This window comes from Amblyomma americanum, chromosome 10 (genome assembly GCF_052857255.1).
Source record: "Amblyomma americanum isolate KBUSLIRL-KWMA chromosome 10, ASM5285725v1, whole genome shotgun sequence".
NCBI lineage: Eukaryota > Metazoa > Arthropoda > Arachnida > Ixodida > Ixodidae > Amblyomma > Amblyomma americanum.
The window spans coordinates 85,361,499-85,378,739 of NC_135506.1; the positions used below are offsets into that span (position 1 = coordinate 85,361,499).

General features: G+C 47.3%; 1 protein-coding gene across 1 annotated transcript; it reads right to left on the reverse strand.

Moving 5' to 3' along the window:
- Positions 1–119: 119 nt before the first annotated feature.
- On the reverse strand, positions 120–8,664 carry LOC144107841 (sodium-dependent dopamine transporter-like). Its single transcript, XM_077641054.1, has 4 exons — positions 8,527–8,664; positions 5,752–5,883; positions 3,335–3,513; positions 120–539 (listed from the first exon to the last, which is right to left on the reverse strand). Exons 1-4 carry the CDS (start codon positions 8,645–8,647, stop codon positions 339–341), a joined length of 633 nt encoding a protein of 210 aa, XP_077497180.1. The 5' UTR covers positions 8,648–8,664; the 3' UTR covers positions 120–338.
- Positions 8,665–17,241: the final 8,577 nt, after the last annotated feature.

Consider the following 17,241-nt stretch of genomic DNA (forward strand, 5'->3'; position numbering starts at 1 on the left):
GGGCACAAAGTTAGAACTTTAGGGGCACCATAAACTCTCCCCCCCCCTCCCAGCATTGCCGAAGAGCAAAATCATGTGGCCGGAAGATCGTGACGGAGGCTTTAATAGCTAGTTCCGCTACAGTAAAGGCTTAACACAAATCTACCTGAGAGGTATCATCAGGGAACAACTGTCCTTCCCTCTGCTGCTGCTATCCAAACGCCCAAAGTTCCCTTTCAAGCGCAGGTATTCAGAACAATATTGGAAATCAATGGTTTCAATCTGGACCAATATAGAACCGGCCTTTGCCTATATATTAGGAATATTGGGTCGATAACTTGTGCTGCTTGGGTCCTCGTCTAGTGGGCGACGCTGCGCACGCACTTGTAGAAGCCGGCAACGGCTGACTCGGTGCCCGGCACGCAGTTGGCCGACGCGTTGTTGAACTCGTCGATGGGTACGATGGTGACACGGCCGCGGTAGATGAGCGGGTAGCCGTCCTGGACACCGTGGCCGGAGAAGCGCCGAGCCAGCACCGTGGCCACCGTGTCGCATGGCGTCTGCAGGGGGTTGTGCACAACGCAACTGAGAGTTTCAGTGGCAGCGCACGGAGGAGGCCATTCTTTAATCGCTACTTCATTGCGTCATCGTAGTCATGTTAAAGCAGTATAGACACTTAATTTTGGTGGCACTCTTTGTTCTCTATAGTGATGCGGAAGACACTACTATGCGTTAACCACGTTGCAGTGTTCGCCTACGACCGCTAAATGATTTATAATCGAATTTTTCCCACGCTCTTGCGGTTTCAACAGCCGAAAGATGGCTTTGACGTCAAAAAGAGGATTTTGGTGACGTGTGAAATAAAATATCTCAGATTTAACCGCTGCCTTATTGTTTTAAATTCACTTGCAGTGCTGAAGCCAGCCTTCCTCAAGAGCCGGAATGACAGTGAATGCAGAAGCGTAGATTATATTGCAGTTTTTCATGCTTCACGTGATATATATATATAAGCTTTCATTAATGTCAAAGTCGAGGTTAAGCTGCTGAAACGGAAAGAAACAGCACGACAAAGAACTTCGATTATAAGTTGTTTAGCTGTCGTAGGTGGATACCACATATCAATCCGTGTGTAATAATGCCTAACTCTCAATACAAAGAAGAAAACACGCATCCAAAATTTAGTTGTCTATACTCATTTAAGCCGTCCATTGAAAGAGGCCGGCTTGTTCTGCTGACCTCTAGCCCTTCCTGTGCCAGCTGCGCCCCTCTTAAAAAAACATGATAATCTTCTCTCCTGACTTGGCTCCCTGTTCGCCCTAGAGCTTATCAAAGTCTGTATGCAACAGTGGCGCCGCCGTCAATGCCACTTTCCCATAGGGGATTTCAACTACCAAGGACATGCCGGGCAGACGAGGTTTTGAATTTGTATGTGCTGTTGTGGCGCGAAAAACGTGGATTCCGCCGCGAAATACGCAACTTCGCTGCAATGCTCCGCTCTCTGCGCAAGTGAAATTATTTTAATACTGCGTTTTTCACGTCTTTACTTAACATAACGCAAGTTGAAAGATTGAAGTTAGGTTGGCATGCAAACTTGCACCGCCTTTATTCGAGGTTTCCGCCCAGAAGAGTCGTACTGTGACGGTAGAATGCACGTTTTGTGCCAAACGATAACTGATTCAGGTACGAAACTTCATCATCCCTGCATTCTTACCCATCTCCATGGTGGATGACCTAACGCAGTGTCACTTTTCCCACTGGGTAATAATGAGGTACTATATGTTGCGGCTGCTTCAAAACGTTGTCGTCCCTTAGACAACGATGATAAACGTCACTTAGTTATCAACCTAATTCATACCTTTATGCTTCCGCCACCTCCTATATTTTATTGATGATGATGATCATGTAAGCGGAATAATGACGTAAGATCGTGATCCACCTGTGGCTCATAATGAATCGAAAATCGAACCCTTTACTGCTGCCTTAAAGTGTATGTTTCAACTATAATATGCGCACGTTCATAACGCAGCCTTTCGGGGTACACAACACAATAAAAGTTTAGAGAACTTAACCCACATGACGCGGCTTAATGGCAACTCCCGCGCTCTCTACCAGCACAGGACTGAAGGCATCGGCAAGACCCTAAAATGGCGCAATTCATGCCCGGTGCGGACAGGGCACTATGCAGCACATTATTCTCAACAGCGCAGTTTATGCACGGAAGTGACAGGGCGCCAAGATTCATGCACCGAGCTAACATGGCTCCGTGCTGCACATCGCCCCCAATGTAAAAGTTGATACCCGGTGGATACAGGAGGAGATGGACTACGCGCGTGCAAGCTGGCAAAAGGCAGAAATTGTACGGGGGTGAGGCAGAGGGGTGTCAAGCATTCTCCCGCTATAGACGTCTTCTAACAGGAAAGAAAAGCAGACGGTGCCAAAGTGAAGGTCAGGAATGAGTAATCAGTTCTGTTCGGAGATGGAATTGTTATTATCGATACCGACAGTGGTGGGCGGAATTCCTGTTCAAGGCAAAATCCTCACCCTTGTCCTCTGTGGCGCCCTGCAGCGTGGGCTCGAGTTTATGTATTTAGCAGTACTGTACAGCATTGATAAAATAATCGGTTTTTCTCCGTTTGCTTCTCCGCGCCGCAATATTTATGTTTCGAATGTATCATTGTAATTTGGAGTCTGGAATTGTCATGACTTGCATAACGACTGCAGTGTATGGCTTTAGGGACCCGGCGTATGCACTATTTCTATGCCTCCGTCAAACTGAAGAATTTGTCATAATAATCCCTAAAGAACTCGGCCTAGGGCATCCCCAAATATGTAAGGTGAACCTTTTATAACCTCGCGGGTAGAGAGACATCCCTGCTGTCTGTTTACTAGTACTACCAGCAGCAAAAACATTTATTCTAGAAGAGCAGAGTAAGGGCTCAGGAGGTGGTGGAGAGATAGATTTGGAGCTGCAGTGGACGGTCTTCCCGATTCCAGGAACTCGCTGGCCTCCGTCGCTTTCTTGGCCCTCGTCACCAGCATAAGCCTAACGTAGCTGGAATGAGCGAGTGCTTGCACATCTCAATAAACATCCAAAAATCTGTTGGTTCATGCCCGTAAAAGTACCTCGGAACAAGAAGGCGCTAAAAGTAGCGCTGTTCAGTTACTATGGCCAGAGTGCCACACATTGAAACTTTTCAACTTCTGTTACCTGATTTCGGTTCAAGGTTAACTTTTTGTGTGGAGGTCATCACGGTGATGACCTCCAAGTTTCTCGGCTTTCTCAGTAGAAAAAGCAAGAGCGTGCAGCTCTGGATAACTGGCGGAGCAGCGTCAACGGACGCGAGATGTCACTCACGTAAGCGGCCGAGGGCGCGTAACAGCTGCCGTTGTCCGCCGCCCACGTGGCCTGATCGCAGCTGGTCCACGGGGCCGAGCTCTCGACCCAGCGCAGCAGGTAGATGAAGGCGTGCGACACAACGGCGTACTGCGGCAGGTTGGCCATCACCGCAAAGTAGGCCATCGAGTAGCTCAGTCCTGAGAAGGGGCACGGCAGATGGCAAGTGAGGCGCCGTCTTTTATCGAGGAGCAGCTGAGCGCACGCAAGTGTCGGCAAGGAAGGGATGTCTCATATGTTAACTTTGAGTGCATTATCCCCTCGAGTTGCGCAAGATCAGAACTCAAAGCCGCCCGTGTGCTGTGCGACGTCAGTGCACGTCAAATATCCCTAAGCGGTCGAAATTTTTCCGGAGTCCTGCACTACGGCACCCATTTCTTCTTTAACTACCTGCTTTATCTCTTCTCTAGCAGCGCGGTTCGGGTGTTCGCCTAGATGTCTGACAATTACCGCGCCATTTCATTTCTTCAAAGTCAAATTTTCAAAACTCTTTTGTTCACAGCTCTAGTGTGAGAAGTTCCTCAGGAAAAAAGAGGACCGCTGTGAGGCTTTAAATGTTTTCCGGTCTCCTGATTTCCTGAACGCCAGAAAAAGCGATGAGAGCACTAACCTAAATCAAACCTTTGTGTAAACGGAGGTGATGAATTTGTTTCGTAGAATTGCTTTCTCGAATTCTCGTTTCGGAGTCTTCAAAATAAAAACATGATCCATCGGGGACACTCCTTTACGGTTTTCAAGTTTATTGGCTCGGCCCTCCTAAAACTGACACTAGGAAACCTGTGAATCACCTGATGGCCCTCTAAGAAGTCTCTAAAGAATTTGTTTATGGAGCCCGCTCTAGGAAAACCTACATTTCGTGAAGTGGTGTTACCGTTTAATGACGATTTATTACTCTATTTCAGGAAAAACTACCACCTCCATGATGCTCCTTCTTGGCTGGAAATTCATAGCTTAGCCGCCAACTGCACATAAAGCATCCGGGCATTACAATTCTCAGTAACAATGTATCAACTTTGAATTATCAAATGTTTAGTAGGGGCAAGACAGTCACTATTCGGATATTCATATCTAGCGTGTTTCGCAACTTGATATCTGTAATGTTTGTGAACGGAAGGTTTCTGCCTTTTGCATTACCCTCAGTGGCTGCTCAGCCCTTGTGGCGCTCTGCTGATGAGCAAAATTTCGAGGGCCCCAACTCGACGTGGCGACCGCATTTTTACGGTAGGAGAGATGAAAAAATTCTTGTGGACGATTATTTTACTGTTTATTATAAAATTACGGAAATAATTAGTGTGAAGCGGTACAATAGTTCACGGTTTGCTGCATAAAATACCGCGAGCCCTGTGCGGTGCAGAACTAAACGGCCGACTTTGTGGCCATCGCGTATGGTCTCTGTTGTAGAGTTAATTTATTCAATAATTATTTTTGATATGCAAAACATGATTCATAAGGGAAGTATTACATGGGAATACACAGAGAAAAATGGCCCATTGAGTTATGTTAGTCTGTCATTTTTGGCCAGTGCGCTAATGCAACGGAAATTCGACGGAATCAACACTTATGTTAATTGCATTTGCCTCTTTGATGCTTCCGCCGACAACTGATATGTAACTGCACGTAGCATGACGCCAAGAAGCTTCCTCCTGCTCAGTTGCCCAACGATCGCACGTAGCGGTGCCACCACTAATAAGAATGCCTCTCATATCGCCTTTAAAGTGGCAGCAACGGGAATGCTTCGTTCACTGCTAATCCACAAGCGGCACGCTCTAACGTCATCCTTCGTCCAAGTGTTTCATGCGGTGGTAGCATATTTATACAGGAACACTCCGCTGTTGTGAGAGCCCCCACTAAGTCACTCTGGCCCTCAGACAGAGAGTAGGTTTGTTCAGCTGCCGCACCGCGCTGCGCTGGGCGGACCTGCTTCATTGACCTGAGCCTAACTACACACGAAAGTAAGCAAGTGCAGTATAGCATAACAATGAGACACAAAAGAGTGTGATTTGCAATATTCGACCGATATGAGAGTCGTTGCACGCAAGCTGTGATTTAAATTCATCCGCACGGAAACCAAAGCAAGCCGTTAGCGATTAGGACGCCGCCGCTTCCAACTGCAATCTAATAAACTCTCCTAACGCAAAATCCGTAACACGAATAGAAACTGTTAACATGAAATGATCAGGTAACTTGAAATACGTTTCTTATTCTTGTTCCAGAAGCAATATGTGCATTGGTCCTCAGAAGGCAAATGATGAAAAAAAATGTTTGGAAGTGCGGGAGTGTGCTCTTCGGTATTAAGTTTCTGAAGGTAAGAAAACATAGCGCGCTACGCAGTGACCACCTGGCTCGCGATTTCCTTGGCAACGGAAGCGCGCACTCACCTCGGAACAGCGGGCAGCAGTTGAAGATGCCGCGGTTCCCGCTTTTGGTGAACTGGGAGACAACGGACTCCACGTAGAGCACAGGGTAGCAGATGAACGCAGTCACGAACATGTAGCTCACGATGAACGTCCCTGCACAGGCGAGGTGGTCATGATTGTCAAGTACTCTAGATGAGAAGCACAGAACTAAGTTTCAAGTTACTTTGCTGTGACAAAAATATGATTGCACGGACAAAGAAAGCAGCAGGACGAACAGGAGTAAGCGAAAAAGAAGTTAACATACATATGTAGACAGTAAAGTTTAGGTACGTAAATAATTGGCTATCTATTACGAAACGGCCTCTGATGTAACCAAACAGCTGTTTCTTGACTGGCTCACGTAAGCTCCCAATGGTGCTAAATTTACCCCAACCTCATGCAGTACGTTAGGAAGACTTGCACGGGATTGAATTATTAAGCGAGTGGGGTAAAGGCTACTCAGCGTTTTGCTGCGGGCACTCGAAGCTGTTGTAATCGTCACTCGTGCGCTGCTTCACCCACGGCTTGCAGAAATTATCTCGCCACTTAATTTATTTGACCTGATGTGCACCGTAGTAGACATTACAGAACGTCGCCTTCACATCACAGCTCCTTATTTCCGTAGCTCAAAGACGTTTAAAGTTTTGGTTTATGGGGGATTAACGCCCCAAAGCAACTCAGGCTATGAGGAACGCCGTAGTGAAGGGCTCCGGAAATTTCGACCACCTGGGGTTCTTTAACGTGCACTGACATTGCACAGTATATGGGCCTCTATAATTTCGCCTCCATCGAAATTCGACTGCCGCCGCCGGTATCGAGCCCGCGTCTTCTAGGTCAGCAGCCAAGCACCATTACCACTGAGCCAACGCGGCGACCTTAGGAGTTTAAAGTGTTGCTTGATTCCCAAGAAGAAGGCACCTAAGAAAATAAAATTAACGTTGTGCCTATCCCGTATATGAACAAGATATTACGTCGCGTAAAGAGGGCAGAGAGCTGATGAGACATCGACATTGGTCTCACAGGATCGTTCCATGTGAAAGAAGTTCGAGAAAAAATTCCGGCATCTGTGTACTTATATGGTAGTGCTTGCAATAGCGTCACACCGAATGAAACATGAAAAATATATATATCAGAGTGTGAGTGTTGTCTACAAGATCGCACTCTCTTGCGGACGCACTTACATAAAATAGTCAGGGTACTGTCAAAACCAGAATAAAGGCGCCAAAGTTGGCGGCAGTTTCCCTCATTGGCTGCCTATGATCATGTGACTGTACTGTCGATGTATCACACTGGCGCAGTCGAGCACATAAGCCTAGAAGCAACCATCACATGGCAATATATTTAATCAACCACGCCTCAGAATGCAACTTAAAAGAACACACACCCATGGGAATTGGCAAATGATTTCCGGCTTAGTAATTGTTGGTTATAACAAAGCAGCCAAGGCAATCGATTTGCAGCGAGATATTTAAAGGGTGTTTTGGGTCACAGAGATTCTCAGAATGCAAACTAAAATGAAATAAACTCCATACAAAAAAACGAATATTAACGAGATAGCCTTAAAGGCCCTGTGCTCCACAAAATCTGTGAGTCACTTAGGGCACGTGACCTTGTGGCGTAATCACAACCTTCCCACAGGATAGTGAGCAAGCTGCCCACCATGACAGGTGGCAGTTCCATTAATGACGTAGTACGAGCTGCAGTTCCTCCCTGGTTAAGCATGTTGTCGAGCTTGTTCTGAGAATAATGATACTCAAGGAAGTAGTCTTCGGTGAAACACATTATTTAAGTATTTAATTGTCTTGACAGAGATAAACACTGCCCGATAATCGGTAATGCAACACGCAGTTGTCTCAATGCTGCCTACTGAGTATTTAGACTGGTTGGTTTCTCTCAGATGCACAAACTGCTATGCGCCGCTTGTTACGCTCCGCCTCTCAGCGTCTCCACTTGGTTTAATAATAATAATTGGTTTTTCTGGGTGGGGGGGGGAGGAAATGGCGCAGTATCTGTCTCATATATCGTTGGACACCTGAACCACGCCGTAAGAGAAGCGATAAAGGAGGGAGTGAAAGAAGAAAGGAAGAAGAGGTGCCGTAGTGGTGGGCTCCGGAATAATTTCGACCACCTGGGGATCTTTAACGTGCACTGACATCGCACAGCACACGGGCGCCTGAGCGTTTTTCCCCCCTAAAAACGCAGCCGCCGGGGTCGGGTTCGAACCCGGGAACTCCGGATCAGTAGTCGAGCGCCTAACCACTGAGCCACCGCGGCGGGGCGTCTCCGCTTGGCAAGACGTTCTTTTCGCACAGGTGTCTCCGCCCATACGAAGCGAGTGTAATACACCGAGTCATATCACCTCAGCTTTTATACACACAGCCGCACATACGCAGTTTATCCGCCCTACCCCACACGCGGCCGCGGCGGCGGCCGAGCTCTGACGTCATGCGCTGCGCATCAGGTGCCCTTCTCCAATTGCCGCGTATGCGCATCCGCGCGCGGCGCCGGCGGGCGTAGTTGGGCGGCGGCGAACTCTGACGTCGTGCGCCGCGCACCTGCTGCTCCTCTCTGGTTTCACGCGTGCGCACTATCAGCCTCCCAGGCTCACGCCGAAATGCTCGACTGGGTAGCGTAGTGTAGCTCTCGCTAAAAAAATAGCTTGTTTACTTAGAGTCCAGCACTTTGGCGCGTGGCTGGGCAACGTCAGATTGCAACATCATCGCCTGCGCAACGGCAGTGCCTCTTTCCAGGACTCACCGATCCCGTACCGCAGCACCAGCAGCGGGCACCAGAGGAGGCTCCGCAGGTTCATGGAGATGGCAGCCAGGGCCGCGTACTGCTGCGCTTTGCTGGACCACGTCTCCCGCTGCCGGGCCATGCTGTGCGCTCAGCAAGCAGACTTCGCCGCGGAGCGGTCGTTAATGGTCGCTAATACGAGCCAGAGCTTGACAGGAGCGTTCTGCAGGGTCAGATCGCTTCTTCTTCTTCTTCTTCACCTCAGGTATATTGCACATACGCACGCGGGCGGATTGGCCAAGGTGTAGTAGAATAAACAAAGAAGTTTCCATGGAAGATGACGACAAACGTGTAGCACCAATCGGGATTTTTGAAAAATCAATGAATAAAAACAACAGAACAATATTGACAGTTAAATAACAGACGGCATTTTGGTGAAAAGAGAAGAGCTCGTAGAACTTTAAAAGAATTAGCACATCAACCTACCAGTTGCAATTATGTAATCGTTTAACGCATTCTTCTTCTTTTCCTTAGTAAGCATGGCACGTACACACGCAGAGAAGGAAGAAAGGAAGGCCTCAGACGTTGCTGGCACATACCCTCTACGGGGCAGTGGCCAAGACTCAGGCGGTTAATTGCTGGATACAGGAAAGTTTTGACAGGAAAAGGAGTGGTAATAGTATGTAGTCTGAGAGATTGGAAGACGGAAGGGCAGGGATCCTCTTAATTTCAAGATCGAAGACGGGACAATGGCTAATGTGCATAATAGTATACAATGCCTGTAATGTTTCAATGTCGTACTGAGTCAGAGCGGGAAAAAGAAATCAAAATGGGAGTCGCTGTGTTTCTTGAAAAAAATTTTGCACAGCAGAGTGCACACTCCTGTCGTTGTTGTGGTTCCCCTCACAAAATGGCACATACCCACAAGGGGGATTGGCCATAACCAAACGGTGACAATTTAAATTGCAGATTGCGTATGGCAAGCGCGGGATGACGTAACAAAAATTGTGTACTCTGTTTCCGTAGCAGAGGAGGTTGCAGGAGGTTAGGGCGGCCTAAGAAACTGAAAATTAGGTAAGGGGAATCAGTTAAAAAAAGAAATTGAGAGAGAGAGAGAGTAGGAATTGAAAAATTAGTTACCAAAATACGAAAGCTTATGATGGTATGGGCAGTACGAAAGCCTATGAAGGTAGACATTTTGATTCTAGGAGATAATTTTGAACGGCAGAGCAAACATACCCATTGGTATGGCCAAGCATAGAAGCGCCAAGGGACAGAACAACGCAGAAGAGAGACCCAAATTGAGATTTTTCATTGGGACCTCTAACAGTCGCCTCCGGATCGGTGAGTAGCGACGACAAAAGAGAAGAAAGTGCTCTATTGTTTCCGGCTCAGCACAATGCGGACACAATGGGGAGATCGACAGACCAGGCCCGTAGAGGTCGCTTGGCCAAATTGTCCTCTTCTTCTGCGGGGCGCGCTAAAGATGTTTGTGGCGCCAGTAATATTTGTGTTCGTCTGAAGAAGGTGTGTACACGTTCAAGACTAAAATCATACCGGATACGCGCGTGCATGTGCTATTGTTTAGGTAAAATCTATGCGAGCTTTTAGATCTGCATTGCCAGGTTACAAGTATGAAGTAATTGCACATTACCATCCACCTCAGCGCAGCCGTTAGGCTGAAAGGCAAAGCAATTCATGTTTGTTAGAAATGTTGAAGTTGCCCTACCATAATGCAGTTACAAAGTCATGCGCAGCACAACGCGTTCACTAGGTGCCCCTCTAACACTCTTGAGCCTACGACGCTTCGTGTTCCACGTGTTTCTGGCTCTCCTGGCACCCAGAGGGTCTTGGTTCGAAACACGCTGTTGGCTATTTTCTTTTTCTGTATTATGATTTCAGGAATTCTAGGATTATATCTACTGATGCCGGAAGAAGGGAGACGCCATGTTTTGAGCAGAACAATCTCCTTACGCTGTCCCGTTAACATGAAACAAGCAGGCTCCACCCAAGAAGTCGAAGGAGAAAAAGGAACTCAAGTATCATGTGTCACTCATGGCTTACGCAAGGAGAAAATTTGCGAAAGGAACCTTTATCGATAGCACTGCAAGGCGAAGAGTAAAAATCCTATTCATAATCTGCCATGGCAACTCAGGGCTGGACGGGACAGTGACCTCAAGTGTTCCAGATCCAGAAGCTGTGTGTAACCAGTTAAAATGAGTAATTTCTATATATAGCCAGGTGCGATGTCTCAGTAAAATACTTCATGACCATTGTCTTTCTACCTAAATCAAGAGCCATCGGGTGGATGGGGAACTTCTTTCAACGCACTAGTGTTAGCATAGGTTTTTACATGGCACCCGTTCTGAGCAATATTTTCCCGGCCGAAGCGGACAGACACATTCCGTGTAATTCGGTGGGGCTAATTCAAAAACTTTCAAGTATGTCGATGACTATCTTGTGTTTTCTTAAAATTCTAAAATAAAACGAAAATTCCGTGACATATTGAAGGCTTTCAAAGAAAGAATCTCAGGCCTGAGTTTCGCCGTTAAAACGTCTGAAGAACGGGCACGTAAATTTTTGTATTTGTCGTTGACCATCCACCACGATCACATTTACTCGACCTACAGCCACCAGTCGGCCCAAGCTCTCTTTGACTACTACTCCGGGACTACTCCTCTGGGCACTCATAAATAATCAGGAATATTTTTGCAACGTCCTGTGTATAAGGAACGTCTTGCAAAACACAGCATCGCGAACAATCAGCGGTACAGTCCAGGCACAGACCAGAAGCAGTGGTCAGTCAGAAGCACGCACGAGAGACGGAGCGTTCGGCGCTCGAGCTTCGGAGCGTTCGGCATCTCTCGTCGTCTTCTTCGTTAAGCGCCAGGCGCTGAAGATTCCAAAGCCGAAGGCCAGTCTTACAATTCCCCCGGGCAAAAGGGCGCCATCCTGAATGCCTAGGGCGATGTGACGACGGTGCAGTCGTAGTATGGTTTGAGGCGGGTCGTGTGGACAATGGCGCGGCCTCGGAGACAATGATCAGGGGATACCGTAAGGGGTTCGATGAGGTAATTGACGGGGGATGTCTGCTGAAGAATATGATAGGGTCCGTGATACTTGCTAAAAAGTTTGGAGAAAAGGCCGGGACCTGAGGAGGGTGCCCAGAGCCAGACAAAAGAGTCAGGAGGTTAAGCAGGAGGAAGTGCAGGGGGATCACGGGTGCTTTGCCGCTGCTGTTGAGCGTGAAAAGTGAAGGACCGGGGAAGCTGTCAGCATTGTTCGGCATAAGTTGCGGCTTGACAAAGAGTTGTAAATTCAGAATCGTCAGGGCGGTAAGGTAGAATGGTGTCCCTTGTGCAAGAAAGTTCACGGCCGTAGAGGAGGGAGTATGAAGAGAATCCGCTGATGGCTTGAGCAGCGGAGCTGTAAGCGTATGGGACAAAAGAGAGAACGCGGTTCCAGTTACAATGGTCGGAAGCAACATACATGACCAGCATGTCTCCGAGGGTGCGGTTAAAACGCTCAACCATGCCAATTGTCTGGGGATGGTAGGCGGAGCGTGTGTGGTGAACGATGTTGCATTCCTGACGGAGGCCTTATAGAAATTCAGAGAGGAAGGCCGGACCTCTATCATTGAGCAGCTCTTTGGGAGCACCATGGCGAAGAATGGTGCGATGGAGAAAGGAGGATGATATGTCGAGGGCTGTAGCGGATGGTGAAGGCGACGTTTCTGTGTAGCATGTAAGGTGGTCGATGGCAACAATGATCCAGCGGTTCCCGGTTGATGTGCTGAGAAGAGGACCGTAGAGGCGGTCGATGCCAACACACTCGAGGGGCTGCGCTGGGCAAGGCAGCGGCTGAATAGGAGTGGCGGGTCGGCGATGTTTTCGTCCCTGACATGCGGTACATGACTGAACGAACTGGCGGACATACCGGGCCATCCCACGCCAGCAGTACCGCTGTCGTAGACGGGTCAAGCTCTTCAAGAATCCGGCCGGGCCACATTGGGGATCATTATGGTAGGAAGAGCAAATGAATGAGCGCAGATGTGTCAGAATGACGAGAAGCCACTCGCGACCATCCGGGAGGTGTTTGCGGCGGTAAAGAAGCTCCTCTCGGAAGGCGAAATCGTGTGCCTGACGACGGAGAGCACAGGAAGGAGGTCGAGCCGATTGGCCAGATAAGAGATCTAAGAGGCAAGTGGTCCGTGGGTCTTTGCGTTGCTCGGAAGTCATATCAGCGAACTCAAACGTCAAAGAAGGCAGGGCGGGTATACAAGGCACTGCCTCAGATGGTACAGGCGAACGTGAGAGGGCATGAGCATCGGCATATTTGCGGCCGGAACGATAGATAACGCGAATGTCGTACGCTTGGAGTCGCAGAGCTCAGTGCGCCAGTCGGCCATAGGGATCTTTCACAGAGGGCAACCAGCAGAGGGCGTGGTGACCGGTGACAACGTCAAAAGGGCGCCCGTACAGGTAGAGGCGAAATTTGACGATTGCACAAAGGATGGCTAAACACTCCTCCTCGGTGATAGAATAGTTGGCTTCAGCTTTTGTAACTGTCCGGCGGGCGTAAGCGACTACGTATTCGTCAAAGCCTTAAGCCTTGCTTGCGCGTAACGAGTACCGCACCGAGGCTGACGATTCTGTCATCGGTGTGGAGTTCCGATGGAGAATGAGGGTCGAAGTGACGCAGACTTGGTGGCGTTGTCAGGAGGCGACGGGGTGTCGTAAACGCTTTATCACAGGCTGGCGACCAGTCCGAAAGATCGTGGTTGGACGGGAGCTTGGTCAGGGGAGATGATATTGGCGAAATTGCGGACAGAGCGGCGGAAGTAGGAGCAGAGGCTGAGGAAGGTGCGGGGGTGTTTTACAGAAGTGGGGCTCAGAAATTCGGTCACAGCTCGCAACTTAGCCGGGTCCTCGAGAACGCCATCCTTCGACATGTCATGTCCAAAAATAGTGATTTGCCGAGCTCCGAAGCGGTACCTTTTCAAATTGAGTTGGAGGCCACCGTCGGCCAGGCAGCGAAGAACTGTCTCAAGGCTCTGGAGGAGAGGCGAAATGTCCAGAAGAAAGGTCACAGCGTCGTCTAGGTAACAAAGGTATGTCTGCTACTTAAGCCCTCGGAGTCCCAGGCAGCACAACAGCATTGGTCGAACGTTGGGCTATCATTGACAAAAATTGGCACGAACATCGGTCCTACACTGGCATTTATGCTGAGGGCTACCTTTTTGACACATTGGCCCTACTTTAATGCCAATTTAGGACCAATGTACGTCCGATCAAGGAGCCAACGTAGGCCTGGCGTTCGTTCTGCGGCATGGGCCAGTAAAGGTCGCAGGTTGGCATGCAGCTCTCGAACATCGGCATCCAGGTTTCGAACATTTGCATCCAGCCTTCTAACATTGGTATCACGCCGTCGAACATTGCTATCCGGCTTTCGAACAATGACATCCAGCTTTATGCAACATGGGCCAGTAAAGGTCTCGGACTGACATCCAACTTTCAAACATTGGTACCCAGCTTTATTTTATTTATTTATTGATACTGCGATCTTTTACAAGACCTTCGCAGGGGTGGGCACACAATACATAAATTCTGGAAACAACAAAAACGACCTCAGGAACAAGCAAACAATCAAGAACAATTGATCAACAATTTAAGATCAAGAAACAATGAAACAAAGAAATGTAGCGGTACGACATTATAAAAAAAGTTAAAGGTGGCTTTCAAACCTTTTCAGTGAAGTTTGGGTTACTGCATCATTAGTTAGATTATTCCAGTCTGTAATCGTTCTGGGGAAAAAAGAGTACTTAAAGGTGTTATTTCGTGCGTTTAATGGTGTTACTGTAAAATCATGGCGTTGTCTTGTGTTGTACCCTGAGGAGAACGATATAATATTGGATGTGTCAATATTGTACTGACCTTTGATTAACTGAAATAAAAATTTTAGACGACAGATGCGATTTCTATGAGAGACTGGAAGCAAACCACTTTGATTAAGAAGTGCAGTGATAGATGTGCGGTTATATGAATTGTAAATAAACCGTGCTGCTTTCTTTCGGACTCTGTCTAATTTAGCAATGTTAGATTTAGTGAAAGGATCCCAGATTATGACGGCATATTCTAACATAGGGCGAATAATAGTGTTATACGAAAGTGAACGTACACTGGGGGGGCCGAGCTTCAGAGCACGTCGGAGGAAAAATAGTTTGCGTAGGGCATTAGCTGTAACGTTGTCAACGTGCTCTGTCCAGGAGAGGTTATTGCAGATCCGCAGACCTAGGTATTTGTAAGTATTCACTTGAGAGAGAACTTTGTTTTTAGCAGTATAGTTAAACAAAAGAGGCTTTTTTTCTGGGTTATACGCATGAACACTGTTTTATCATAATTAACGCACATTTGCCATTGGTCACACCATGTTATTATCTTAGTGAAATCGTTATTTAACCGTACTTGGTCCTCAGTAGTAGTAATCTTTTCATATAACACACAATCGTCAGCATATAATCTAACAGAAACTGAGATGTTATCGACAATGTCATTAATAAAAATCAAGAATAATGGTATCTAGCTTTCGAACCACGGCATCCAGTTTTTGAGCAATGGTATCCAGCTTTCGAACACCGCCACATGCAAACCCGGTTGCTGGTTACTGACCAGCTATTTCGATTTATTCTTCGAAAGTAACCAGGCTATATGGCAGGCTTCTTGCCTGGAGTGACAAATATGTGCAGGGTAAGAACCCTAGGACGTCCTCACAATCCAACACTCGTCTTTAGGTAAGGGCTGCCCTATACAACGGAGATGCAAACCTTGCACCCTGGTTCCTTTTCGCAAACATTGTACTATTCCACCTACCAGCCCGCAGGAAGGTAAGCAAGAAAAGAGCCAACCAAAAGTATTAAAAAAAGATCTTTATTCAAAGCAGCTGAGAGGCTCTTGAGGTGGTGTGCCTATAGGCAGGGCTCGGGCAGGGGTCAGGACCTGGAGCGGGCTGCCGGACTTGTGGTGGGGCCCTGGGCAGAACTTCGGGTGCAGTACATATATTTTCATGTTTGCTGCGTGCCGATGGTTCAGGTTAGACAACACAGCTCGGAAATCTGCTGTAGCACGGCTAAGAGATCCACAAAGTGCTTACCGAAGCTGTCCTCCTGTGAACTGATCAGTCATATCTGAAGTAATCGTTGCCCTCCTCTTGCAAAAGGACTTTTCCACTGCACTCAAATTGCTTGTCCAACTCTTCCACGATGGCCTCACAATGCGTCGAGCCTGCAAAGAGAGGTATGATGTCATTATGAACCTAAATATGACCGTCACAGGAAAAAACAGAAATTAATAAATAACACTGAATTTTTTGGGGAACAGTCGGCGTGAAAACACTCGACACACATTATACATGATAATTTGTAACAACTAGCACCGCATTTTTCGCACAAAGTGAAATTTCATTTGTCTTGTCCCAAATTGCTGATTTTTAGTTATTTGCGCCGTTTCGCACCTCCAGTAAGGTATTCAATGTGAAAAAACAAAGTATTGTAATATTGAGAGAAAGTAAATGTTTTAATTTGTTTATTATCATAACTACGTATCTTTAAATTGAGAGGACATTTTTTATTCAGGTAAAGATGCACAGGTTGTAGTATCTCCTCTATATGGACGTAAAAACAGCAGTTTTGAACAAAGCTTGTTTGTTTGGATGGGGTTAAAAATAAATCGCTGGATGAAAAAACTCAGAACACCTCTGTTTTTTTAAATTAAACAGTTTATCTTAGTCGCTTCCAATGCATGTAATAGACATTCGAAACTGACTTGAAAACCACACAAAACACCCGTCTGACAGTAGAGAGTAACTGCTTCTTTTTTCATTAAGAGATAACTTGGCAAAAACATATGCCGTAAAGTGTGGATTTTCAATTGCACCTGCAAGTGTGTTAACCACAGAGAAAGAGCGGAGAAGTAGTATACATATCCTTACCGACTGGTCTGTAGTGGAACACAAAACAGTTCCGATTCCTATCCTGCATAAGCTTTACATGACAAACGTATTGCTGAATGAATTGGATGAAAGGTCAGAAGAATTTAAACCCGCTGTTCGACGAACTAGTGAATGTTTGGTGAATTCATTGCACCAAGGACAAAAAATAAAATTATTACCATTCGGGCAGATTTGAACTGCGCACGACGTCAAGCCAGACATTTGGCAATGAGAGTAGATACATAGAAGTCGTCCTCGTGCTTTGCCTCCTTCTCTTCTCCTGCCAGAAAAAATAAAGCCGCATGTAGTCAGAGCAACATTTACTCCCAAAATCACATTTATTTCCGAACGTATCTCAAGATAAAATATTTGTAGTACTTACAAGCAAGGTATTGCAGGCCAGGGTAGTGAACCGCGTCGGAGCTCTCAAATAGTTTCGGATGTGGGTTTTCGCTTGGGCAGACTACGAACGGAGCCAGCTCGAGTCTGCATGCTCTTTCGTCGCGATGGCTGTGCGGTTCGGTGCCCCCGTGCCAGGCAAACCAAGACTCGTGCGGTCAAGAATGTGTCGTGGTGATCCATCGCGCTGTGATGAATTTCAGGGGAGACGACGGTGATGGGAGGGAGGGGCAGAAAGAAGGGGAGTCATTTTCTTTTACGCAGCTTTTGTGGTCCAAAAAAAAGTTTCGAGCTGAAAGGTAGACAACAGAAAATCTTTGGGGGGGGGGGGGGGGGCAACGAGAGGCGCAG